Raw genomic sequence first — 26,631 nt, 5'->3', positions numbered from 1 at the left:
CATTATTTTTATGAGTTCATGGTCATACTGGATGAATTTTAAAATTCAGAAATAACCTTCACTGTTGTCGTTGTCATGCCATTGCTTTTTAAAACCCTGTACTAGGTCTACTTGAATTTCTTTTCTTTTTTAAGACACAAACGGTGCTACTTATAATGATACAAACAGCTGCCACAGATCCAACCACTATCAACACCAAAGAAGAAATGCTAATTCCTGAATTAGGGTGACTTCCATCAGGATTCGGACCTGGATTAGGATTACTTTCATCAGGACTGGTGTCTGCTGTAGGAATGAACAAGGCTACTTGTGCAATGTTGGATACTTTTGATGTCAAGTTGCTTTTATCCACACTTTGGATGGCAATGAATACGTGGGTTGTGTTTTCTCCGGTTGTATTTCCTTGTTTAAATGTAAAGGTTTCCTTGGAGTTGGCTTCCTTTGGTACCAGATTATTGGTGTTTACTTGCAGAGCATCATCAAAATTGTCTTGTAGATCAAGGATATTTCCACTAATCCTTATGATGTACTGTTTAACTAAGAAAAAAAAGTTATATTTAATTTAGAAACTATATCACAGTAAATTCTTCTTTATTCGTTCTGAAAAACATTGCTCATTTGTGCAAAGCTATATTCATATTCACAGACTAATTTTTCTAAGGCAAGCTGAATTTTTTTTTAGTCTCTGCCAAATGAAATTGGGACCAGTTAAAATGTGTTACCCTTCATTTAGTGGTGGGTGTGGTGTAGCATACACAGTTACTCAGTTACTGAGGTTAGAAAATGAACAGCTGAAACCCACATATTAGATGTAAACTAATATGCTACCAACCTCAATAAAAGAAAAAAATGTGTCATAATTGATCCAAAACATGAGATTATAAAGTTAATATAATACTTTAATGTACTATCAATTCAAAATGGTTTCCCTTCACTCACCATTGTGCTTACTTTCATAATGAGTACCTTTCACTTAATCAACCATTCATGACACATCATCCTTACCGTTTCCAATATCAAAGTCATCTCCAGGTGCCGTCCATGTTAGACTGATCTCATCCTCATCACGTGTAGCCTCAAGGTCTGTGATTTGATTTGGGGGATACAGGTCAGGTAAGGGAGCACCTGGTGTTGTGGTTATATTGTTAACCACAAATGCACCTCCAGTTGTTGTTCTGCTGAAACTCTCCAAGGTTGTCTGAGTATCATTTTCAGTTTCAGGTTGCGGTGGGTTCGCTTCAATTTTCCCTGCATTAAAAAATTCATCGTATTTAATGAGAAAAACTGTAATTGAATTTTCCAAACCAATGAATTGACTTCTCTATCCCATATATCTTCCCTTACCCCTACTCCCTCCCTGCATTTTACTATGTTCAGTGACAAAGTCAGAAATCACTAGTTAATGGAAGAATTTTTTTTAGCATATGGACTAGTCTATTGCAGGATATAATCAGATAATGAAAGACTTTTGTAATGAAGGGGAATAGTGCTATATAATTCAATATATGCCTTAAAAACAAACAAAAAAAAATTCTTTATCTTTCAAATGATCTCCAAGCTGGAAAAAACCTGGGGAAATAGCTACTGTTTCCCTTCGAATCACTCCTGGCAAATCTTCCTCCCTCCCTACTACAAGAGCTGAGGAATAATACTTTAGGTTATATTCCAGTTGCTAATAGAAAACCCCTAAAAGTCGCAAGATAAGTGACAAGGAAAAAGGGAAACCAACAAAGAATGCATCTTAAATCTTATCATCACCTTACTCAGCACATTTTTCTTCAAAAAAATATATGTATATGTATGTATCTTTTACAGCATGTGTAACCTGAAAGATAACTTCTAACATTGGCTTGTGTCTGGGCACATAACATATTAGCCTGTTTCCTTCATCCTGAGCTAAAAATTAGGAATACAATTGTTGATATAGATAAGGTGCTTGAGACTAAAATAACAATGGCTCACCTTAATTGAGAGCTTACTATATGCCACACAGTGCACTGAAGTTTAGGTTAACTTGGTGGCAAATCCCAGCATGGCTGAGAAATTTTATAAAGGGAAAAGCTATATTTTGAATTATAAAATGTTTCAAGCTATAGTCATATCAACTCACAATTATTCAACCCATCATGGGATTTTGATATCATAAATTACTCACCATTAACCACCCAGCCTGGGATAAATGCAGCTCTGTTTGAGGGATGTCTGAAGCTTCTTCGTGTGGCACTTGTACCTCCGTGAGCACGTACTTTTAAGTTATATCTGCCATTTTGTGAATAAGATGTAAAATATTTGGAGTAGACCCCATCATTCTTGAAAGCATCAGCACCTTGTTATAGAAGTGAAAAATAAATTATTATAAAGAAATAGAGAAAATTATGCATTCTCTAAACCAAACATATCATTTTTATTAGCATAGTCTCTTGATTGGGATTGACTCCTTGAGGAATATTTACCCCTCTGCCAATCATTATCTTGTTTAATTGATATCCTTGAAATTTATAAATATACCAATAATAGTATATTTAATTATATATACTAATATTATATATGATTGCAATATTTTATAATGTATGTGCATAATATTACACATGTGCATCACTGATAATTATGTATGTATAATAAATGTCTTCAACTTATCAACTTACATGGGGATTATTATAATACTCTTCTTACCATTTCTTAGCCAAATGGTTTGCTTGCACATCTTACTTTTTCTGAACACATTTTGTCCTCATCTGTATTCATCCCCACTAAAGAGGGAGTATCTTAGCATTGGATTTAAGTTTCACTACAATCACCTATAAATTACTTATATCCAACCACCATTTTTTTTTAAATCCTCACCGCTTGCTCTATCATCCATTAAGTCACTAGTCTGACAATAGAAAATCCCATCTGCTATTAGAATAAATATTTAGGGAAGTTCAAGTATATCATGTAATTTTTGATATTACCAATAATAGCTTTATTAAATTGAAACACATTTCTCAAGGGAAACTAGCGCAGGTTTTTAAATGAGGTTCTTTGACCAGCAGCATCTGCATCCCCATATATCTTACTAAGAAAGCAGATTTCTTGAGGGAAGGCCCAGCATTCTGTCTTAACAAGCCTCTAGGTGATTCTTTCACATGCTGAAGTTTGAGATCTCCTGTAGAGTCATTGTAAATCACAAATTCCTTCTTATGTAAGAGCATTTGAAATTAGCTAAGTAATTATCTGTTAAACCTTGAGAAATGAAAGGATGCAGGTAAGTTTTAGTATAATATGGAAGGGTTGGGGTAAAGGAACTACTCAAATAGTTGAAGAATGTGTTGTCATATCAGATGAAGGCTCTCATACGTGTGTCTTCAGAACAATTTTGCCTTCTAACTCTTCGCAGGGCTGTCTCGTTGATGACAGTATTATAAATGGGCTGAATTAACTACATTATAGAAGATATTGATAGAAAATTCTGATAACTCACATGGTTATCAGCATGATAATTTTCTTGCTCACTGACCTTTCAAAAGAAGGTTCTTTCCTAAAATAATTCAGAACCTGGGAAAAAGGTCTTAAGTAACATCCATGCAGACCAGGCAGACAAGGCTATCCAACAGGGTATCTTGGGTCACACCTGGTATCTGATGCCCCAGTGATGTCCTCCTCACCTGTGGCAGCTCTGCCTGCCCTTGATCCTCAGTTCTCAGAACCACATTTGCACATTATTCCAGATATTGGGAATTGCTCTTGCCTGTTCCCTCACACTGCCAGGGACACAAATTTACTACTAAAGCCCATCCATATGATTGCGTGTGCTTTATGTTCCTGGCCAGGATTTCTTGACCAAACATCCCTAAGAAACATTGTTCAATATCTTTAATGTCCTCAGTATTCTGAATAAGACCTTCCTAACGGGTGACTGACATCAGATATCTAGATGACAGACAATAATGGCAGTAAATACCATTTTTGAGTGCTTGCCATATGCAAGATATTTGCTAATCACTTTGTATGTTTCACTTGGATAGAATTTCCTGCTGTTTCTGCTGTTCATCATTAATCTGCAGCAATTTTTCTGCTGTGTGTCCTACTGCTCAACACACTCATGATGACCCATAAAATATCCTGTTACAAAAATATAGGCTTATTCATGGAATCCTGTGAATTACCTGCACCATTGTCCAAAAGCTGCAATGTTTCTGTATGTCCATTCTGTGATTCAATGAAAGCAGTCACATTGGCTCCAAGAACGGGTGTATACCCTTGTGTAACTTCTGCATAAACAATCATTGGGTTGGGGTAACTGTTTGCTTCTGTATTCATTTTAGCATTCACTGTGATTGGAGGCACAGAGGGATTTGCTGGCCGAGAATTCACGGTAATAGTTAATATTTCATTGTTTGATGTGGCTTGAAGACTGTAAGTCCAAACTCCAGTCTAAAAATTTCAATGAAAATACAATGGGTTAATAAGATCAGTATGTTTTCTGTGTTTTCATTGTCCTACTCTAAAATAAGTCTTATTTGTGTTGCAGAATAAACAGGGTTTTGAGTGTTTTTGAGGGTAAAAGGATGAGAGTTGAGGCACTTTAGATAGGACATACTGATGGTTGTCATGCAGGGTGTCCAAACACTGTGAAATATTAAGTAGGAAAAACAAGTTTTGGAAAGTTTGTGAGTCTTGTTATTATTCTTTTACCTCATGTTTTATAGTCTATGATCTGGTAGTGCTAATAAGGAATGATTCTGTAGCTATCTACACACTAAACTGCACAGACTCTTACATTTCTTCCTCAAAGTTATTCTTAGCCTACCTAATTTTTACCCTTGTTTTCCTTACTCTTAGGGCATAAGTTCTTTTTTCCTTTTCTTTCCACCATAATTTTCAGAACCATACAGGCATAGAAATTACATTTTATTTTACCTTAATTATGACAACCATGCAAATATTGGCACTCAATTATGACATGTATTTTCAGCTATTAAAAAATTGTGAGGAAGGGCCTCCCCGGTGGCGCAGCGGTTGAGCGCTGGGTTGCGAAGCTGCCCGCGGCCTCTGCGGCGCCGGTTCGATCCCCGGCTGCTCCCCGGCCACCAGAGGAGGGTCCCGCATGGCGCGCAGACCTCTCCTGCCGCCCGCTGCTCCCCTCAGCAGTGTACTTCGGTCCTTCTGCCTGCTCTGCTCCCCGCTCTGGCTCTGGTGAATTCTCTCACCCTCCCGCGCTTCTGACTGTACCCAGTGCATGTATAAACAAAAAACAAACAAATAAAGAAAGAAAGAAAGAAAACATGCCTCTATATAAAAAAAAAAAAATTGTGAGGAAGTCTAAAAGCTGATTGCTTACTGTTGTAGTTCCTGGAATACGAAGGTAGGCCATTTTGGAAGCTGGGTCCATTGTGAATTGATTTGATGGTGTTCCATTGGGATCCCAGAGAAAAATAGCAGGAGAATTTCGTGCCCAGGTGATGAGAAAAGATGTGTCCTTTCCCACTGTATTGTCAATTATTACAGTGTCATTCATCCAGTCATTATTGTTGAGTTTTGATCCCTTACTTTCAAGCTGTTCAAATATATTTTAAAAATTAATGACCAGAGAAGAGAATAATTTTATTCTTTTTCTTTTTAAATATAATCCTTAATATCTGTAAATATAGAATATGAGGAAAGGATGGGGTATATATGGCTATTATTTTTTTCTCCAGATTTTAGTATTAAAGGATACTACAACTTCTGAGAAGAAATCAGCTGTAAGGCGTGTGTGTGTGTGTGTGTGTGTTTGTGTTATTCTCAGTTTATCCATCTAATTTGGTCAACTTTTTTTCAATAAAACTACAGTTTTTTATATATATTTATTTTTCATTTCTATCTTTTACATAGTTATGTATTCCCCATAAAATTCCCACCACCAGTTTGCCCATGAACCATCGCCATAGATCCTTGTGCTCATCTTTCCCCTGCCCTCATCGCTTTCCCTTTCCTTCTCCTTTCCCTCCCCCTTCCTCATATAATGTCTCTCATCCATGGGTGCCTGTTAGTTTATTATTATTATTATTATTATTATATTATTTTTTTTTTCCTGATCCCATATTTGTTTCCCCTACATTCCTCCTATAAATAAAACCATTCAATATTTTTCTTTTTCCTTCTGGCTTATTTCATGGAGCATGATCCCTTTTAACTTCATCCATTTTGCTGCGAATGGAGTGAGTTTATATTTTTGATTGCTGAATAGTATTCCATTGTGTATATATACCACATCTTCTTGATCCAGTCATCTGTTTTTGGGCATTTAGTAAACTTCTTGATGGTGGCTAGAATATACTTAGTATGGGAGAAGCAGCTCTAGAGAGAAAATCAGGACTACCAGATAATGAGAGAAGTACTAATGGATATTTTCCTGTTTGAAATCTTGAAATGTCCAATATTCATGTGTGATATTTTGACACATAATAGAGTAAATGGCACTGGATGGTAAACAAATCCAACCAGAGTGGAAAAAGGAAAACTTAATGAATATTGGAATCTTGAGAAGAGAAGAAATAAAACATAGGTTCTTTCTCTAAGAGGAGCTTGATGGAATGTTTTTCAAGTCTTCATGAATAGCTCTTAGTCAGGAGAGTCAATATCATCTACTGACCAACAAGTTGCTTTGTACAGACGTGTCATTTTAGGAATGAGGGGGAATCCCACTTCTACTCCAACCCATTCATAAACAAGAAGCCTTCACCCAGTGCTGATAGAAGGGAGTCAAACATTGAAACATCTTTACAAAGACAAAAGTCCCCATCCTATTTAAGTGGATTTGCTTTTGACTAAAGAAGGTATTATTGACTTAAATATGAATGTAAATGACTTTTTTTAGACTCTCCATCAGAAGCATCTAGGAAAGTTTGAAGGTTTCGTCTACATAGAAATACTATGGGAACATCACTGAGTAAACGGGGGGTCTGTCTCTCCTCTGTATTCCTGCTGCCACCATCCAAATCCACGCTCCATCAACTCAGATTCTTGTAACATACAAGAAATTCTCTCCCAAGACCAATCTATCATGTATATGAATCCAGATTAACTTTCCAAAAGTTTACCCTTTAATAAAAAATTATTTCTCTAAGAATCTATAGACTTTTCAAGTGAGGGTTACTCAAACTGTCTTCCTGCCCCTTTCACACCATTTAAAAAACTCCATTCTCAAAATGTTGAGCATCTCCTATATGCAATTATCATCTTTCTTTCTGATTTCTCACATTCTTCTCATATTTTTAGATTTCTTTGGAGAGTTCCATTTTAATGTTTTACCATCCTCTCAAAATTTCTAAGGTTAAAGAATAACATAAAATAATACCCTCAAAAGTAGTTCTCCCTTCTGACCCATCATTTTTGGAAAAAAGTGTCATTCTCTCACTCAACCAGAAAATCTGAAAAAATGAGCTTTATTCTCCTTAAGTTTGTATTCTGTACACAGCCAAACTAGACCTCAGGCTAAATTTTAATACGTTTTAAGGGCAAGGCTATATCAGATCTCCAAATCAATCTTCACGTATCATCCCGAACTTGTATCCTATTACTATGCTTCTCTTTGTTGGAGAGGAGAAAAAAATCAGTCTGTTTATGTGATCAAGGAAAGTTTTAATGTAGGCGGTGACTTAAATTGGAAGATGGAAGAAAAAATTGTTGGTATAAAGTGACATGACATCAACTCGGTAGAATTAGATAAGGATAGAAACAGAATTTTTTTTTAAATATTTGTAAGGAAAAACACTGTGCTGACATTTTACATGGGACATAAACAAAGAAGTATCAGAGCTTATTCAAAGTTTTTGATTTTAAGTAAGAGAAAATGGTGGTGTTGAGTTCAGAAGAGAAGTGAATAAAATGAATGCCAGTGGGAAAAGTGGTTGAAAGGTAAGAGAAGCCTAAGGAATATAAATATGCAATGATATTCACTCTCTTGATAAATTTATTTCCAAGATATACATATATATTTTTTCATTTGCAAACCAAGTTCTTGAATTCAGTTGACTAATTTAAATCTATTTCATAGCAATGAAGGGTGGGGAAATTCTTAGAAGCACAAGATATTTTTTATATATTAATAGAAACATATTTTTGCATTCATTACATTATTAGACAAAGCTTATTTTTTGGTGGAAAACAACATTATTGGATTTTAACTTTACCTCTAACCAAGCCTGTGGGAAAAGTAAAACTATACATCTGCTATTTCATTACTTATTTCACCACTTTGGTCATATCTGAAGAATGATTTCTATTTCAGATTGAAATTTTGATTTTAATTATAAATTTACTTTGTGAAAAATATAGAATGTAAAACTTATAGCGACCTTACCATTTTTTGTGATTATGGCTAAATGCACACACACAAACTGAGTGAATGGTAATTCTGACCTGAAGAGGCTGCTGGGAGACATCTGCGTTTGCTGATGTAAGGGCTGAGAAAGCATCAATGAGACCATTGTTGAGGACATTATCTGAGGCCAATATATGTACTCCACCTAAAATGTAAATATATTAACTTGGTAACTTTCTGTGAAGTAAGTAGTTTTCACATACAGTGATTAATAAGGTAATGGTTAAAAAAATCATAGTTTCTGTATGCATTATTAAAATAGGTCAAAATCAGAAGGTATAAAAATTAACTCTGAAATATTCACTTAAATGCCATAACTAATAAGTGTAAACTAATTTTATACCTTATTTATAGAAATCTTGCTCGACTGATATGGATCAAATAACCATGAAATATAAAAGAAGATGTTATAATGCAATGCATTAATGTTCACAGATTTCACACAGCCCTTTCAGGGAATTATTCACTTTAACATACATGCCTAACAATGTTGAATTTTAGATTTTCTAGTCAGAGTATATCAGAATCAGAGAATTAGAAAGATAAATGAGGTAAGGTATTCTGACAATTGCTAGTAATAAGGAGAGAAAACGGAAAGTGATAGAGACAAATCAGAAAATGATTACTGTGAAGGTACACTTGGGACAAAATAAATAACAATAGCCATAAAACACCTTGAAATAATGGGAGTTTGTACAACTAAGTATTGAAAAGCAAGTACAAGTTTTGTAACATTAGAAATCAATGTTACAAAATTGCAAATATTTTATTTCTCAGTATGTTTAAAAACACACTAAAAATGTAGATCATTTTTATCACCTGTCTCTATATCTAAAATAACAACTACCCAGCAGTTATTCTAGAAACTATGTTATTTCTAGATCTATTCAGTATACATTTCTGTTGAACCTCTACCCCTATCCTGTAGCATATGTCCTGGTCTCATGAATTTCTCACTATCTTCCATGTGCCTCTTACATTGTCATTCCAGCATGATTACTTTGCTCATGACCTGATCATCTTTTCTCACCACTTTTTCTCCAGAAAAAATCAACACCTTCTTCAAGGTCCAACATAGGAGTCACCTCATCTCTCTCGTCTTCTATCTTGACTCTGGGAAAAATAAAGACTTCCTCTGTTCACATAGTGTCTGACTCCTATAAATGCCCCCTGTGATGAGGAAGGTTATCTGGTTATGCTCTCTGATTCATAGTTTTGCCTCCCCAGCCAACTGGATTAAGAACACCTTCAGAACAGAGAATGGATCTGGTTTGACTCTGCCCCCCTGCTCCTACAGAAGAGATTGAGAGGAATTATTGTCTGCTTCTAGACATGCACTGTTATCAAAAGGCTAGAACATGTAGGTCATATTTTACCTGTTAGTTTGCTCATCTCTGTGACTCCCTTATCAGCAGAAGGTCCCAAAGCAATCAAATGAACAATGGCCCCACTTTCTACCACTTTGTCAACACAATTCCCTGCAGTGGAATCCTCCCCATCAGTCAGCAGCACTATTTCAGATCCATCTAGTGGGTACTGTTTGCGAATTACCTGCAAACAAAATGACAGTATAATTAACAAATGTTCCCAGATCAGGTAGATTGATGGGAGATTTTAAAAAAATGTACAGAGAAAATAAAACAAAAGTGTCCAGAAAGGTAAGTCTATCTAAGTGCTTGTGAAAGAAGGTACAGATAATTTATCCCAGGATAGTCACTTTATTTCCTCTTCTCTAGTCACTTTGTTATTTCTTTCTTAGTACAACATTTTAAGAAACAGAGTCCAAGACAAGAAGAAAAATATGCCACATTATCAGTGACTATTCTGGATTTGGAGAGGAGGTATGTGTAGGTTTGTAGAAGAGAGTTTGGAAAGTAGAAACCCCTAATAAAGCTGGTATCAGGGAACAAAACAATCAGCTTCAATTCAAATTTCCCAGGTTTTCCTAGCAACAACAATTGTTGGCGAGGTCGTGGAGAAAAAGGAACTCTCCTGCATTGCTGGTGGGAGTGCAAACTGGTCAAACCACTATGGAGAGCTGTGTGGAGATTTCTTGACCTACTAAAGATAGAGCTTCCATATGATCCAGTAATTCCACTCCTAGGTATTTACCCAAATGACACAGAAACATTAACTCCAAAGGGTACCTGCATCCCTATATTTATAGCAGCACTATTTATAATAGCTAAGCTTTGGAAACAACCCAAATGCCCCAAAATAGATAACTGGATCAAGAAGATGTGGTTCACTCAGTCCTTTGGCCTGCTCTGCTACCCGGTCTGGCTCTGGTAAATTCTCTCACCCTCCCACGCTTCTGACTGTATCCAGTGCTTGTGTAAATAAATAAATAAATAAATAAATAAAAGAAGATGTGGTACATATAGACAATGGAATATTACTCAGCAATCAAAAAAGATAAACACATGCAATTTGCAGCAACATGGATGGAGCTAGAAGGGATCATGCTCAGTGAAATAAGTCAGAAAGAAAAAGAAAAATACTGGATGGTATCTCACTCATAGCAGGAATTTAGAAAACCTAAATAAGGGACCATAAAAAAGACTTATTACTCCAAAGTAAAAATCAAAATCAACAAGCAACTATAAACCAGAGACACACTACGGGGGGCGGGGGAGGGAAGGAAAGAGGAACGACTAGGGTCAAAATAAGGGGGGGTTGCAATTGTATGGGGAATATAACCAAAAAGATAATGCATACATTGTGCAAAAATGAAAAATGATGTAAGAATTATATAAAATAAAATATTAATTAAAAAATTAAAAAAAAACAAATTTCCCAGGTTTTCAAGTAGAGGATGACTGTTGCAGATCTATTGTAATATATGCAAAATATATTCTGACATACGTTAAAATCAAACTGAAAAATACAAAATGCTTTTATGTATTTACAGCATTTATACAGTACTCCCACCATACCTTTCTACACAGCTGAGTGCAAGCTGAAGATTCAAAGATGAAATAGAGTTCTCTTTCCTTCTCTTCTCCCTTGTATGTATTAGTTTATTCACTGAGGACTTAGGATGTGTTAATCTAACCATAGTTGCTATGTTTTAACAGGAATTACATGGTTCCTGCATTCATTGAAACCATTAAATTAAATTTTAAAATATTGAGATTTGGGCTAGAGACTGAGGAGATCTAGAAGTAAGTTGCAAAGACACAACTAATGTATTCTACAGTTCAATAGAAGCAACAAAATGTAATATTGCTACCATGTATTAAACATTTGTTTAAATGTGTTTTATATATTGTGTAGTTTGAGCCAAATCTAGATTTCCAACCTGCCCATAGGTTACTACTGTACTGCTATTCTTATTTACAATTTATTTTGTATGGGACAACAAGAATCATCTTCCTAAATATAAATTGACTATCAGTTTAAAGCCCTTCACTAGCTTTCTGTTGTGCTTAAGATAAAATTCAAATCTCTTTATTTTTCAAATTTTGAAAGATATAATCATTGTATATGACATTCCTCAGATCCTTGTTTGTCAAGCTCACATGCCACTAGCTTTTACCACGTCATAGAATAATCTAGTTATTTTCCACCTCTTTCCAAATGGACTTTGCACTTTTCTTTCTTAATGAACCACTTACTCTTTAGATAAAGAGTATTCAAATCTTAGCTTGAATGTCACCCTTCAGAGAGCGTCTCAGTGGTTCCTCTACATAAAACAGGTAGCGTTCCTCCTTTGCCAGTTGTTCTATAACGTCTCCCTGTATGGTTTCTTCACAACATTATTTCCACAATCTGTAATTTTTAAATTTATTTATTTATGTGTTATCTTTTTCTCAATTAAATAACATGTACTATAAGAGCAGAGAAGTTTTGCAAGGCTCATAAGTATATTTTGAATATACTGAAACATGAACAACCCTTTGTGTTTGCTTACATTACCCCGTTTTACCTATAAGAAAATGGAAGACTAGAGAAGTTAAGAATCATGCTTAGGATCACAAAGCTAGTAAGTGATAATTGCAGTTTGAACCCAGGACTCATGTTAGAAACCTACACTGAAATGCCTTGCTGTTCATAAAAGAGGGAGATTCAATAGGCTTGGGAGTGAGAGGAAGAGCTATAAGAAGGAAAGGGCTTTTAAAGAATTGGTAGAGTTTTAACATGGAAATAAGGAAACATTTTAGGCAGATGGGTTGCCTAGACAAATGTATGGAGGTTGTTGGTAACTTCAGGGCATGGTAGACAATGTATGCCGTAAATTGGTTGAAGTTAGAACATCATAAGTGTTGAACTGAGAAGGCTGGCAAGAGAGATGAAGATACTTTTATTGGAGGATGAGAGGTTTTTGACTATCATCAGATTGAGGAATTCAGATAATTTTATACACTATGAGTAGGCAGTCATTATTTCTAAGCAGGAAAATAGTATAATTGACATTAATTTTGAGCTCAAGATGACCATTTAAATAAAAATAAGATATCCTTATCATAATAACAGTATATGATGTATTTATTATATAATGAATAAGTGTATCAATGTATCATTTCACTTAATCCTTCTAGTAACCCTATGAGATAAGCATTCTTATTTTCTTGTTTTATAGCCAAGGCATTGAGAGTCCAAAGAGACTGAAAATTGCCTTGATCACATCGCTAATAAATAAGAGAATAGTTACTACTCTGATGTCAGAAATCATATTGTGACCTGTATTCCTTACTCTAGGACTAACAGACCCTGCTACATCTGCTTTAATATATAAACATTAATTTTCCTAACTGAATGGCACATAAATAAAAGGAAGGACTGGTCCAAAGTGGAGTCATACATACAACTTATTTCATTTCCTTAATAGTGGATGACTTTTGATTCCTAAGCACATGTCTTTATTTAATAGCATTCACTGAGCAAATATTATTACAGTAACACTAGACAAGTCCCTGACCTCATTGGGTTTATTCTTTAGTGGAACTTAAAGCTGTTTATTCATTCATCCGTTATTGATTCACTAATCCATTAAAAAAATCATCAAGTGAATTTTTTCTATGTGCTTATTAATCTTATACTATTTAGAATTTTTTATATTAAAATTAGGGAGCAACATAGCAGGAATTTAGAAAACCTAAATAAAGGACCCGGAAAAAGACTAATTGCAATAAAGTAAAAATCAAAATCAACAAGCAACTATAGACCAGAGACACACTACAGTGGAGGGTGGGGGGAGAAGAGGGATTAGGGTCAGAAAAAGGGGGTGGGAATTGTATGGGGAATATAACCAAAATGAAAATTCATACATTATGCAAAAATGAAAAATGATGTAAGAATTATATAAAATAAAATAATTCATTAAAAATTAAGATAATTTATAAAAAATTCTAAAATAAAAAATTCACTTTCTGAAAAAAAAAGAAACCTCAAATAAATGCAAACTGAAAAATTTTCTACAAATAACTGGCTCACAGTCTTCAAAGGATCAGTGTATAAAAGATGAAATAGATGAAAGAAAAAGGTGAGCTATTACAAAGTAAAGGAGAATTAGAAGACATGCATGCTATATGGGACCTGATTTGAACTTTGAATGAGAAAAAATGGCATTAATGGGACAACTAGCAAATTCTGAATAAGGTCTGCAGATTAGAGAATATAGTATATCATTGTCAATCATCTGATTTTAATCATTGTACTGTGATTTTGTGAAGACGTTAAATTTAGGGAGTCTGGGTAAAGATATGGTATGGGAGAAAAAAAATAAAATAAAATTAGGGAGCAAGTATATGCAATAGCACTTAACATAAAAATGTCCTAATAATTTTTTAAAAAGTATATTCTTAGTTTAATTTTCACCTCAAATGCTGATTCAGTTCCAGAGCAGATGGAAGTTCCTCCACCAGCTGCTGTAGGTAATTTCCCCATGAGTGTGTTTCTTTCATTGTCACTTTTTATTTGGAGTAGTTCACTTTTGACGATAGCAGAACTATCAAAGTGCACCATTCCCACGAAGGACTCACTTTCAATGATCTCCATCAGGAAATGTTTTGCAGCTTGATTCATTCGATTTAGGCGGTCATAATTCTACATAAAAAAGGATGAGAGAAACAACCACAATGCTTACCATTCATTGAATGAGGAGAAAAGGAACAGCTGAAACTGGCCATATCTTCTTTATGGTGGTGCTTTTAACCTTTGTCATTGAACATAGTCATTTATGTAGATGATGCAAATAAAATAAACCATATTAAGAATTCTCCTGCTGATATCGTACCTTCAGAAGCCCCTAAGCCACTCTCTGCTCACGTCTGTGAAGTATTTTCAAGGGCAGGGATTAGAAAACCACCCATATTTCAATATGTAGTTCTGATCTTCTAACTAAAGTTTTACTAACAGGTCTAAAGTCCCCTCAATTTTCTGGATAAACAGACTCTAGGTTTAGGTCTTTTCAACTGTATTACCACCCTCTTTTACTATAATATTCACTGCCTCTATGAGATTATGATGACAGGGAATGATGGTATTTATGCCACCATGCAATTTAGAACAACCCAGGTGGAGGTAACATTCAGAGTGCTCTCAGGCATTCAACACCAGATTCCTGTCCTTACATACAGGAAAAATGGACCCATGAACTTACCCCCATGCTTCCGGACTTATCAAGAACCAAGCACACAACTCTTTCACTGATCCTCAACAGTGAGAAGAAAGGTGAAGGGGGTGGTGCAACTATAGGCGTTGTGTTTTGAAAATCCTCAGAAGCGCTGATCACCTCCCATGTGCTTCTAGCATTGCACATTTTGTTTTGTAGGGTAGGAGCTTCTCGGTTGTGTTTCTTTTTAGTACAGAATGCAGTGACCTAAAAGGTTGATAAAATGGAAAAAATAGTATATATGATGCCTTTAAAAATTCAACTACAAATTCAAAAAAAATGAAAAATCTGCTCTATTCATTTAATGAAATATAATTCATTGAGGAATCATAAAATAGTGAGGTAAATGTTCAATAATGGTAATAATAGGTAATACTAATTGAATGCTTACTCAGTGTGCCAGTCAATGTTGCAAGAACTCTATATTAATACGTTGAAGCCATCAGGTCACCTTCCAAGCATATCCTCGAATTATAAACATACAATTCCGAAGTAACAATTGTCATACTTACTGAGTCAATAGCTTGCATAAACATTATTGATGCTGTTTCAATTTGATCTTGATCAGGGAAGAATTGACAACCTTTTTCGTACAGATTTGTTGTTGAGTCAATTTTGCATGGACTATCTGTACAACTACCTCCTTGACAGTGAAGCTGTCTGTTGCGACCAGTGATACCTGTGGAACACCTGAAAATATTTGACAGTTCGTCTCTGAAACGATTTAACCATTAACATTTTTTGAAAGCCTTTAGTGTTGCTATTCACAATGATCCTTATATAAAGATTTTAATTTTTATTGTTTATCACAAATCTTACTTTGATAGCAAAGTTTAAGAGCTCCACCAGAAGAGCTATCTCTTTCCCAAGAAATTGCAGAAGGAAATTTCAAGTGAGATCATCAATATACATACATTGGTTGAGTTTGCTGCTTGGATTCAAGCTCCTGCTGACCTATTCGTGCAAATGGCTATAGATAGGTTCCCCTTTCCAAAATCTTTCTGGAGGAGGTCTCGTGGTGATAAATGCACTGCAGGCACCTGGACTATCTTGTGAAATCATGTAAGCCCAGTACTACTTTAGCTTAAAGTTCTTTATAGATCTCTTTCATAAGATGTTCCCAAAAGAGTGGGATGTGGCATAACTACAAATGTTTTGATTATTCAAAGAGCATTTTTATATCCAAAGTGACAAAAATCTCACTTGAAGGAAAGACTAAGTATTGCCTAAGACAGTACAGAATGGTGGAGGCACTTTAGACACATATATATTTTTTTTTTTGTTTGAAATTGGCCACAGGTGACAGTGATTACAGGGACTATGCTAGGGTATGAATATAGCCCAGCTTTTCAATGTGTTTCCATTCAAATTCAAATGACTTGATTTCTTTCAGTTATTTGGGAAGTTTTCTAAATATATGCCTACATTTATTGCCCTGAAACTCAGTGAATGTAATGATGTTATCTATATTAACAGTCAAGATATTCTGCCACATAGACTAGACATTTAGGGGGAATATGATTTAAACAAATATAATCATTGTAACATCCTTTAAAATATGTGCCCTGAAACTGATGCTATGATACTGTTAAAGAGTCTTAATTGAAATCATGTGTCTTTGGGTATGTGCATTTGTTTATACTTTTATATATTTTTATTCCTTCTTAGTCATTTTTATTCATTCTTCTGTAGTTAAGTAATTTTGATCTTCCAGCATATAGTACATCCCTTATACAGAATATACCACCAGCATAAATGAGTTCTGTCAGCTATGGTGAAAATGTGTGAAAACATGTTAATCTGAATACCAAATGTTCTTAAAGTTATATATATATATGTTATAAATGAATAGCCAGCTACCTTGAACTACATTTTCAAATAACCAGAAAAGCACAGATTTGTGAGAAAGCATATATTGTCTACTTTGGAATGAAAATGATTAATATTTGAAGGAAGGGCCTCCCCGGTGGGGCAGCGGTTGAGCGCTGGGTTGCGGAGCTGCCCGCAGCCTCTGCAGCGCCGGTTCGATCCCCGGCTGCTCCCCGGCTGCTCCCCGGCCACCGGAGGAGGGTCCCACATGGCGCGCAGACCTCTCCTGCCGCCCGCTGCTCCCCTCAGCAGTGTACTTCGGTCCTTCTGCCTGCTCTGCTCCCCGCTCTGGCTCTGGTGAATTCTCTCACCCTCCCGCGCTTCTGACTGTACCCAGTGCTTGTATAAATAAATAAATAAATAAATAAATCTTTAAAAAAAAAAAAAATATTTGAAGGAAATCAGTGTAAGGAAATAAGAAGTTACAGCCTAGAATAATTTAAGAAAAGTTAAATGGTCCTGCCTTGTTGCTTCGATTTTTTTTGACTTAGCAGCATAGAAAGGTTTCTCTTCATTGTACTCATCAAACACTCCCCAGCGGAGATGAGCCCACTCATGGACCAGCAGCCTGCCTGTGGGGAAATATTTCAAGTACATGGTCATCATTCAAGTGACAAAATAGAATCTCAAAATATATTAAGAATTTTTTCAATGAAAACATTTAGGCTTTAAATAACTGCAAACATTTGTACTTTTGTTTATAAAAACATTTCTTTATATTGCATAACAGTATTGTTACTGATATAGAATATAGTATGTCTTTTTATGCCATAACATATTAAATCAATTAAACATATCATGTATTTGATATGGGTAGAATAGACTGGACTTTGGGTTTTGGTTGTGAAGGAACAGAAAGACTTAGATATTACAATGGTTTGGTTCTACAAAACTCACTCCTCCCAACAACATAAATACCTATCTATGGTAATAAAATTTCACAAGGCAATTAAGTGTTAAAAATGTCTATAAATGTTCCTTAAGTGAGTGATAATGAAGAAAAGTTTGACAATAATTTCAATGCTGTGGGACATATTTAATTTTTGGGTGACAAAATGAGGTAAATATTTTTTGGTACTTAACACATATCATTAATTTTATGAAAACAATTATTATTGTATATATTTAACACAATACTAGTTACTAGGAAACATAAAGATGAGTAAAATATAATAAGCTTAGAGAGAGGAAATATAGTAAGCTTATAGTAAGCAAAATAAAAATAAAATTCTACCTAGCATTTTTAAGGCAAATGGAAGAATATAGGTAAATCCACAACTTGAAATGCAAGAAACAGAAACAAATGGAAATTTTGTTGTAACAATATTAGGGAAAACTTCAGAGGAAATAGAATTGGAGAAATTGGAAATATAGTCTCTTCTGCTACAATGCATGTTTCTCTCACTTAAATTAAAAGCTTGTGAGATATGAAAATAGAGGGGGAGATATCAGTGTTATGCAAAAGTCATGTTTCTTCTTTAAGTTCTTGCCACTCAAGGAACATTAGTAAACCCAGATCTAACAAATGCAGAATGTTGGGCCCACTGAATTAGAATCAGCAAGTTAACATGATCTCTAAGTTATTCCTCTACATGTTAAGTTTTGAAAACATTGACTTGAGGTTTCTTAGTCTAATGGAGCCAGAGTAGTAAACTGGAATTATATAATCTTCAGTATGGGAGGAAAAGACCCTTATATCAGTTACTGCCATAGGGATTTGCAAACATGGAAACAGTTTTATATATATAACTGTGTAAGGAGGTGATTTGTTAATTCACTTGACTGTAGTAATCATTTTACCTGTATATGCATCAAATCATTGTGTTGTACATCTTAGATATGTATAATTTTTATTTTGAAAAACAGCCCCCTCCCAACCCCCCCGAGACTTAGAATTCCACTCCTATTTCTGTCAGTATCTTAGTTTCCTCTAGCCCTGGTCTCGTTTCTAATATCATTTCTCTCTCTCTTTCTCTCTGTGTGTGTGTGTGTGTGTGTGTGTGTCTTTTAGGCATAGTAATTGGATTCAGATGGTTTATATTTCTAGACTCATTCATAAGCTTGTGCCCAGATTGAGTGAAAGTTACAAGGTAACTTTGAAATTATTTAAACTTTAAACTGTTCCTAACAATTTAATAATATAATTGCTACCTTATATTCCAGTCTTCACCATATCAATTTTGTTAATGTTAATGAAAATATTGGTGAGATCCTTTTGGCATGGACACTGATGGAAATGGTCAAAATGGTTTAGATATACCAGTCCATACTGGTGAAATGGCAGTCGTGGTTCTCATTAATCACTTTTCATTACATTTCATCATGGCTCACTAAAAGGAATCTCTACCCTTATGGCTCCTTTTGAGACTTAGATATTTTCTTTTTGTTCTGTGGACTACCTGGATTTTAGATCTCTGGCCAGAATCTCTCTTCTCATCTCTTAGAATTTTTCTCACAAATTCCACTGACAAGTGCAACTGAACTTTCAAGAAATAGACATTTTGAAGTCATTACAGACTATTGAAAAGCTGAAAAACATTTGAATTGATTTTAAGAAATTTATGGTATGTTTATTTTTAATATCTGCTATGCTGGCATACTCCAGCCACACTGAGCAGCTGCCTGTATGTCCCAGATGATCCTTCTGGGTACCTATTGTTATAGTTGTTGTCATTGTTATTGTAAATTGCATAGATTTTGAGGACTTTCAATCTTTTGTTCCCCCAAAGCCTTGTTGAGTCACATAGTAACATAAACACCTAATGGGGGGAACTGTCAGTTGTAGGAAATGGCTGAGGTAGGGGCATGGGGAAAGAACAAGAGCTCAGGAGGGCATTTTTTAATTAAAAAGTCAGAGAAAATCCTCCTTTTCTAAGACAGGTGAGATAGAGATGAAAGTAGGAATGAGTTTGGTAATAGAGAGGAAGAATTAGGAAATCTATTTCTTCATTCAAGGCATCTTTTGATTGATTGGATTGAAAAGAATGGCTAGAAAATGGGAAAATAGTGGTAGATGTTTTACAATTGTTATAGAGATTGAGAAAGGAGCTGGGATTAGAAAAGTAAAAATATTGTCGAGTAGCTTTGAGGGCTTCCCTGAGATGAGAAAATGTTTTTTTCTAATGATTTATAATTTTCCTTATAATCTGCGGAAACCTAGTAACATGAGCCAAAGAAATCTGGCTGGAAATTCAACACAGAGTATTTGTAAGTTGAATGAAATTTAAATATAAGGTGTTGAGCAAGTCAAGCTATTTATACTTTTAGATGAAATGTCTGACTTTGCTGGACATGCCAGATAGGAAGTTTAGCTAGAAAGGCCCAAAGGAAGAGAGGAATAGTCAGTTAGTGTATGTGGGAGGGGTAAAATTGGGGTGGAATGATGGAACTTTCACCATTGGAATGGGGAACTGGTCCAGGCAATAATAAGCAACAGGACTAGGTGAGTGATTGTCACAGACAAGAGACTTAATGAATGCTCATGGAAGAGGCAGTGGAAGAGGTGATCCTGGGTGTGTGGAGTGAGGAAGGTCATTAATTTCCTTATTAATGACATGTGAGTTGTGCTCGCCTTTAAAAAATATCATTTTTATATGAAAAATAGTGTGCATTAGATCATTTGAAACAAAGATCTGAACATTTAGATTGAAGTAGATGAAGCGGCCATTTTTATAGGTAAACATAATCTCTTGGAGACAAGTTGGATACTAATATCAACAACTGGTAGCCTGTAAATGTTTTCTCTTCACTGGCAATGGATATTTTGCCTCTTTTCATCTTGTTAACCATCTGCCTTCCAAGGAGGTGAGATATGATTGATTCATGTCCAGATGTGGAGAACTGGAAACTTAAAAACTAAAAAGTATGCCTTAAGAAATTCCCCTGTTGGGCCTCGCCGGTGGCGCAGCGGTTGAGCGCTGGGTTGCGAAGCTGCCCGCGGCCTATGCGGCGCCGGTTCGATCCCCGGCTGCTCCCCGGTCACCGGAGGAGGGTCCCGCATGGCGCGCAGACCTCTCCTGCCGCCCGCTGCTCCCCTCAGCAGTGTACTTCGGTCCTTCTACCTGCTCTGCTCCCCGCTCTGGCTCTGGTGAATTCTCTCACCCTCCCGCGCTTCTGACTGTACCCAGTGCATGTACAAACAAGCAAACAAACAAATAAATAAATAAAAATACATGCCTCTTTAAAAAAAAAAAAAAACTATAAAAAAAAAAAAGAAATTCCCCTGTTATTTGCTACTGTTTTCAAATTTTATAGACACTGTACTGATTGTAGTTATATGGGTTATCTAATTTAATGTTCCTAAATCCATAAACTAGGAAGTCCTCTATTCATTTTATAGCAAATGAACACAAATAGGCTAGCTCAGTTTTCCAATCTAAATTTTAAGATCTTTGGTTCGAATGACCTAATAATGCACAGCTAATAAATGGGAGAGTCAGGACCTGAACCTTAGAACTCTGGTCCCAAGGACTGTTACACCTAACCTGGATACAAAGCTGCTTATTAGAATATAATCAACCTACCTGCTGGTCCATATTCATTTTGTTTTTTTCCAAGGATAAAGTCAGGTGTCAAATGAATGAATTCTGCTTTTTCTCCACAGCCTGTGAACTGCTTGGTGTATGGTTCATCTCTACCTGGGACGGTTGGTGGTGCAACTTTAACATCAGCCTGAGAATGTTTAAAAAGATTTTTAAACATTTCTATCAGAAACAGAAATGATAACGTTTAGCCTAAAAAATTTGAAATGATCAATTTGCAGCAAAATTGAGGAGCAACAGAAAATACAATCTTTTAAGAAAAGTTTTTGACTCACATGTGCGTAGCTTTCATGTTTTGGCCTCTTGTACCGAGGGTCTGCTTTCCACTTCTCAGGAATTAATATTGATATGTTTTTGAAAAATAGTCTTTTTTCTGTGGCTTCAAACAGGTAAGTGGAAGCTTCAGTCACCATTTCCTATTGTTTAGGAGAAAAACATATGAGGATGACCAAGTGAGAGTTGACTAAATGAGCAGGAGCTCATCTCAGGCATATTCCAAATTAGGAGTGAAGAGAAAAAGCAACAGGCTAATGAACAGGGTCTCTACCTCATAATTCCTATTTTGCCACCTGTCCCATCAAAATTACAGCTTAATCTTGCATATTTGAAGGATTTGTCTTCTATAATCCTTCATCAAAAGGCAAGTGTTTCTTTTTGGTGTTCAGGGAATCATATAATAGGATAAAGGGTATAGAGTTTGGACTCATCTCCTTTGAATACTAGCATTAGCACTTTCTGGGTAATTTATATAACCAATTTATCTGGATCAATTTACATAACACTCTCAGGCTCAGTTTCCACATATTTAAATAAACTATTACTACCTATCTTTAAAGTGGTTATAAATTTGCAGCAACATGGATGGCGCTGGAAGGGATCATGCTCAGCGAAATAAGCCAAAAAGAAAAAGAAAAATACCGGATGGTCTCACTCATAGCAGGAATCTAGAAAACTTAAATAAGGGACCAGGAAAATGAATATAAGAAAGTGAAAATCAAAATCAACAAAAAACTATGAACCAGAGACACTTTTTGGGGGGTGGGGGGCGGGAGGGGAAGGATTGGGGTCAGAATGGGGCGTTTGCAATTGTATGGGGGAATATAAAAATAAAATTTAATATAAAAAAAAAAAATAAAGTGGTTATAAAGATGGAATGAATTATGAAGTACTCTATACTCGCATATTTATAAAACCGATTGTTATCATTACTAATGAGAATAGCCCTAAGTGATGCAAGCTAAGGAGAACGGAACTTCTGTGGGGATGTGTCATAGACATTTTTTTATTATATTTGCAGTTTCCAGGAGAGGCTGGATTAGGGGTTGGCTGATGGAAAAGTTCATAGGAAGGGCAGCCCTTTTTGCTCCTAGGCTGACAATAATATATTGTTCAGTATCCTGAACCTAATAAGAGACATAGGCCTACTCTAGACCCCTACTATAGAACTCCACTATTTAGTGGAGAAAATGGGTCATCTTTTCTATAAGATCAAACCCAGTGAATAATTGAGCAATATTGGATACTAGATCACACTGTGTCAACCTCTTTATCTTGCTAACAGCTGCCTAGTCCACAGTGCTTTCTTCCTCCAGGCAGTCTCTACTCCTTCATGATGCTTCCTGACCTAACATAACTCCACAGTGTAATTATTCTCTCAAGAATTCCAGGGAATGCTAATCTTTTCTCTTGACGAGAGTCCAGTGTGCTGACTCATGTCTGAAGAGATGAGCAAATTGGGTTCAGAGCCATTGGATCCTTCAGAATCAAGGGTGCAGAGAACAGAAGTCCCAAAAGACTGGTTAGAAATTAGCAAAAGAGTCAGTGACCCCTAAATTTCATTTAAGATTACTTCATCACTGGCTGGAAACAGACTGAAGAACTCTATTTGTTCCCTACGATGTCTCTGCTCTTTGGGGGCGGGGGGTGGGAGAAACGGGAATACTTAGACCTCAGTTACCATCTACTTAAAGTGCCCTCTATCCGTCTCTGTAATTATGAGATAAAAGTGTGCGTGGCAGCTTACATTGTGGGACAGATTATAAAGGAAGGAGTTCTGCATACAGTTATATGGGTTGTATATTGTACAACCCAAGTAATTCCACTTACTTTATAGTTTCTATATCTCTATGCAACTGCTTTGGATAGGTATTTCTCAAGTCATGAGGAGTTTCTCAGACTCTATGTGAGATGACTTTGATTCTCTAGAGAAGACAAGGTTGTCTACTAACGGTTATTATTTTTATATGCTTTCCAAGCAGACTATCTTTAATATTATTTCCAAATTCCTTCTCTGTATACCTGTAATATCCCATTCGGATCAGATTAAAATATTGATATTTCCTAAAACAGGTACTCTCAAAAAACACACACACAAAGATTAAAATAAAATTTCCAAAACAGGTACTCTCATATAAAACAAAAACGAAAATGAAAAATATACATGAGTAAAAGAAATAAGGAAACTTGATATTGTCATCTTAGGTCATCAGTTATAAACCAATTCAGCACAAATTATATTATGGTCAGGTAGTATCCTAAGAGTAAGATTATGTGCATAAGTGTAAAAAAAAAGAGTGATTTTTGCCATCTCATATAAGCCAGAGGCTAAATCAAGGTCTTGCCAACCTTCATAACCAGTGTGCTTTATCTCCATTATAACTGTACTACGTAAAGTGACCTTGGAAAAGAAATGAGTTCTCTTTTGTATAATGTATATGATAGTGTTTCACAAGGTTGCCTGAAAATATAAGTATAGATGACTGGGGGAATGTTCAGAAAAGATTGTGTAATCTAAGGATGTCTACTAGCAAGTGAACTTCTAGCCTTCAATAAAGGACCATATTAACAATTTTTTGCCCCTATATATACATTCTACAATTTTGCGATTCAGAAAAGTTTGAAATGCATCAGTTCTCTGGACTAAAATGTCATCATTCATAACTAGCTCTATTAGCTGTTATTTAAGCCTATGTTCTTAGTAAAGAAAAATCTTTACTTCCTCTAAAATTCAAAAGATATCAATAAATGAAAGCTATTAGGTGGCAAGAGTTTATACAGAAAGTGTGATATAAAGCAAGCAGAGAATCATCTGCTCACAATGCAAGTTATGCTCATTAGCTTCTGATAGATGATACTAACATCATGTAGAAGGTTATAAAACAGTGAGCATAAAGACATACTAGTGAAAGGATTGAGTATAAGGAATAAATTGATGTTTGGGATGAGGGAACTACCTTACATAGCTATAGCAATAAGCTCTTTATTGCATGAAACTTAAAGTTCAAAGAAACTTTAGAAATCAGAGCTCCTAGTTCAGACCTGGGACTTTTCTCCATCTGTACTACCTAATGAATTAATTTATTTTTATGGATTGAAATCTCATCTACAATGACTTCTAGATTTTCCCCCTGAATTCAGATTCTTATCTCCATTTATGTGGATGTTTAATAAGCAGCAAATTCAAAATGTCTAAACTAATACCTGATATTTCAACCACAAAATATTCTCTACTTACAGTCTTCCCCATTTCAGTTGATAATAATCCCATATTTCCAAATGACTGGGTCAAAATCTTGGAATTCTTTTCAGCTATTATTTTTCCCTCTTACTTACTCATACCCATGCTTAGATAAACCATCAGCAGATTTGTCCATGATCCCCCTCATAACTGATTTTTACCACTGTATCCCTGTTCCTAGTTACCATCTCTTCTCACCCATGACAACTTCCAAACTGGTGTCCTTCTATACCTCTATGCCGCACAAAGCTTATACAGGATGAGTAACAGGTGGACCTCCTACAGAGTTTCCCCAACACTGCAGTCAGAGTGATTCCTGAACATGCAAAAGAAAACATTCCCCTCCTCTGCCTGGAATCTTCCCATGCATGGCGCTCAGAGTAAAAGCCCAACTCTGTCTACTTCGTCTAGGTCCTGCTACCTCACCAAGTAGCTCTCCCATCTTTCCTCCTGCTCATTCACTGTTGTTTCTTAGGTCACAATTCTTCTGATGAACCAGAAGCATTCAATAAGCACTTGCTTAAAGAACTGTTTAGTCCAACTGCTCATTTACATGAAGAAACTGAGGATCACAGGGTCCTGTTCCCTCTATTTGGTCTTATGGTGAGACAGAGCAGAACTCTGTCTACGTCTTCCAATTCCCACTGCCCATTCTAGCATTGTCTTCACTCCCCCATGCTGCTTTTAAACTTCCTCAAACATTCAGAAATTTCCATAACGATTATTAATACTAACTTTTTTCCTTTTCCATAGTCAAAAAAGAAATTCCATTACTTCCTTACCTTTATTTTTTCAATTAATGTTGCATTTTCTGTCACATTTGGATCTATAGCAATGATGACATTTTCATAGCCATTGTCACTCACTCGAACAAAGGAAGTATTGGATCCTTGCAGCAGATACAGGACCAAGAAAAAGACAAAACCTCTGAATAACCCCATTGTCCCCCTTGAGTTTTACACCAACTCAAGAGGCATTCTTTCACCTTCTGGCTCTCTATATATACTCCAAAACATTATCAGTGTTATCTCGTTTTGGGACTTTGACCATATAAAATGTTAACATTACGTATGTAGGAAAATATTCGACCAGTTTACACAATCCTTTTATTGTATGTTATTGTAAAAGTGATCACAAACACAGGGCTAATCAGATGTGTCTATATAATACTTTGCACATTTTTACCTAGGAAGTATTTTTAATACTTTCTAACTTTGGTTGATGTCTTAAATATAAATAAACTTTGTGTATTCTGTAGAGTAGAATGTGAAAATTAATATTTTATAATGAAATGAATAGAAATGATAATGTCAGTGTCTTCAACTTTACAAAGCAATTTATTTATTTAGATTATCTACCAAGGGTAGAAATAATGGAAGGAAATAATATTGTTAAAAATAAATAATACCAAATAAGTTAAGATAGTGTTGAAATCTTTAAATTAAAAAAAATCTTAAACTGTTATATTAAGGAGGATTTGATAGTTATTCAAGGAAATTTTTTAAAATACTATCCATTAAAGAATGAATAGAATTTGTTTTTATACAAGTATATTAAAAATGTCTGATACATTTGAAGGAAAGTGAATAATATTAATATTTAACATATATTCACTGCTTACTAGGGCAGTGCTTCTCTAACTTAATCCTCACCACACATCTCCAATGTAAGTATGACTATTATCTTCATTTTAGGTTGGGGGGAACTGAGGCACACAATTTCAGTAACTTGCCAAGATAGC

The 26,631-nt window shown here is 35.4% G+C and overlaps 1 protein-coding gene across 1 annotated transcript; it reads right to left on the bottom strand.

Annotated features, from left to right (window-relative positions):
• Positions 1-88: 88 nt before the first annotated feature.
• Positions 89-25,831, bottom strand: LOC119235749 (calcium-activated chloride channel regulator 4-like). Its single transcript, XM_037499298.1, has 14 exons — positions 25,673-25,831; positions 21,649-21,789; positions 21,356-21,503; positions 17,296-17,404; positions 15,476-15,653; positions 14,952-15,170; positions 14,168-14,395; positions 9,724-9,898; positions 8,386-8,492; positions 5,324-5,539; positions 4,149-4,416; positions 2,156-2,326; positions 1,006-1,248; positions 89-537 (listed from the first exon to the last, which is right to left on the bottom strand). The coding sequence occupies exons 1-14, from the start codon at positions 25,829-25,831 to the stop codon at positions 89-91; spliced, it is 2,811 nt and encodes a 936-aa protein (XP_037355195.1).
• Positions 25,832-26,631: the final 800 nt, after the last annotated feature.

Source organism: Talpa occidentalis, unplaced genomic scaffold, assembly GCF_014898055.3.
Source record: "Talpa occidentalis isolate TD23 unplaced genomic scaffold, MPIMG_talOcc4v2.1 talOcc4.9, whole genome shotgun sequence".
In the NCBI taxonomy this organism is placed as follows: Eukaryota; Metazoa; Chordata; class Mammalia; order Eulipotyphla; family Talpidae; genus Talpa; species Talpa occidentalis.
The sequence above is the reverse complement of the archived record's forward strand: the minus strand, read 5'-3'. Positions and strand labels throughout refer to the sequence as shown.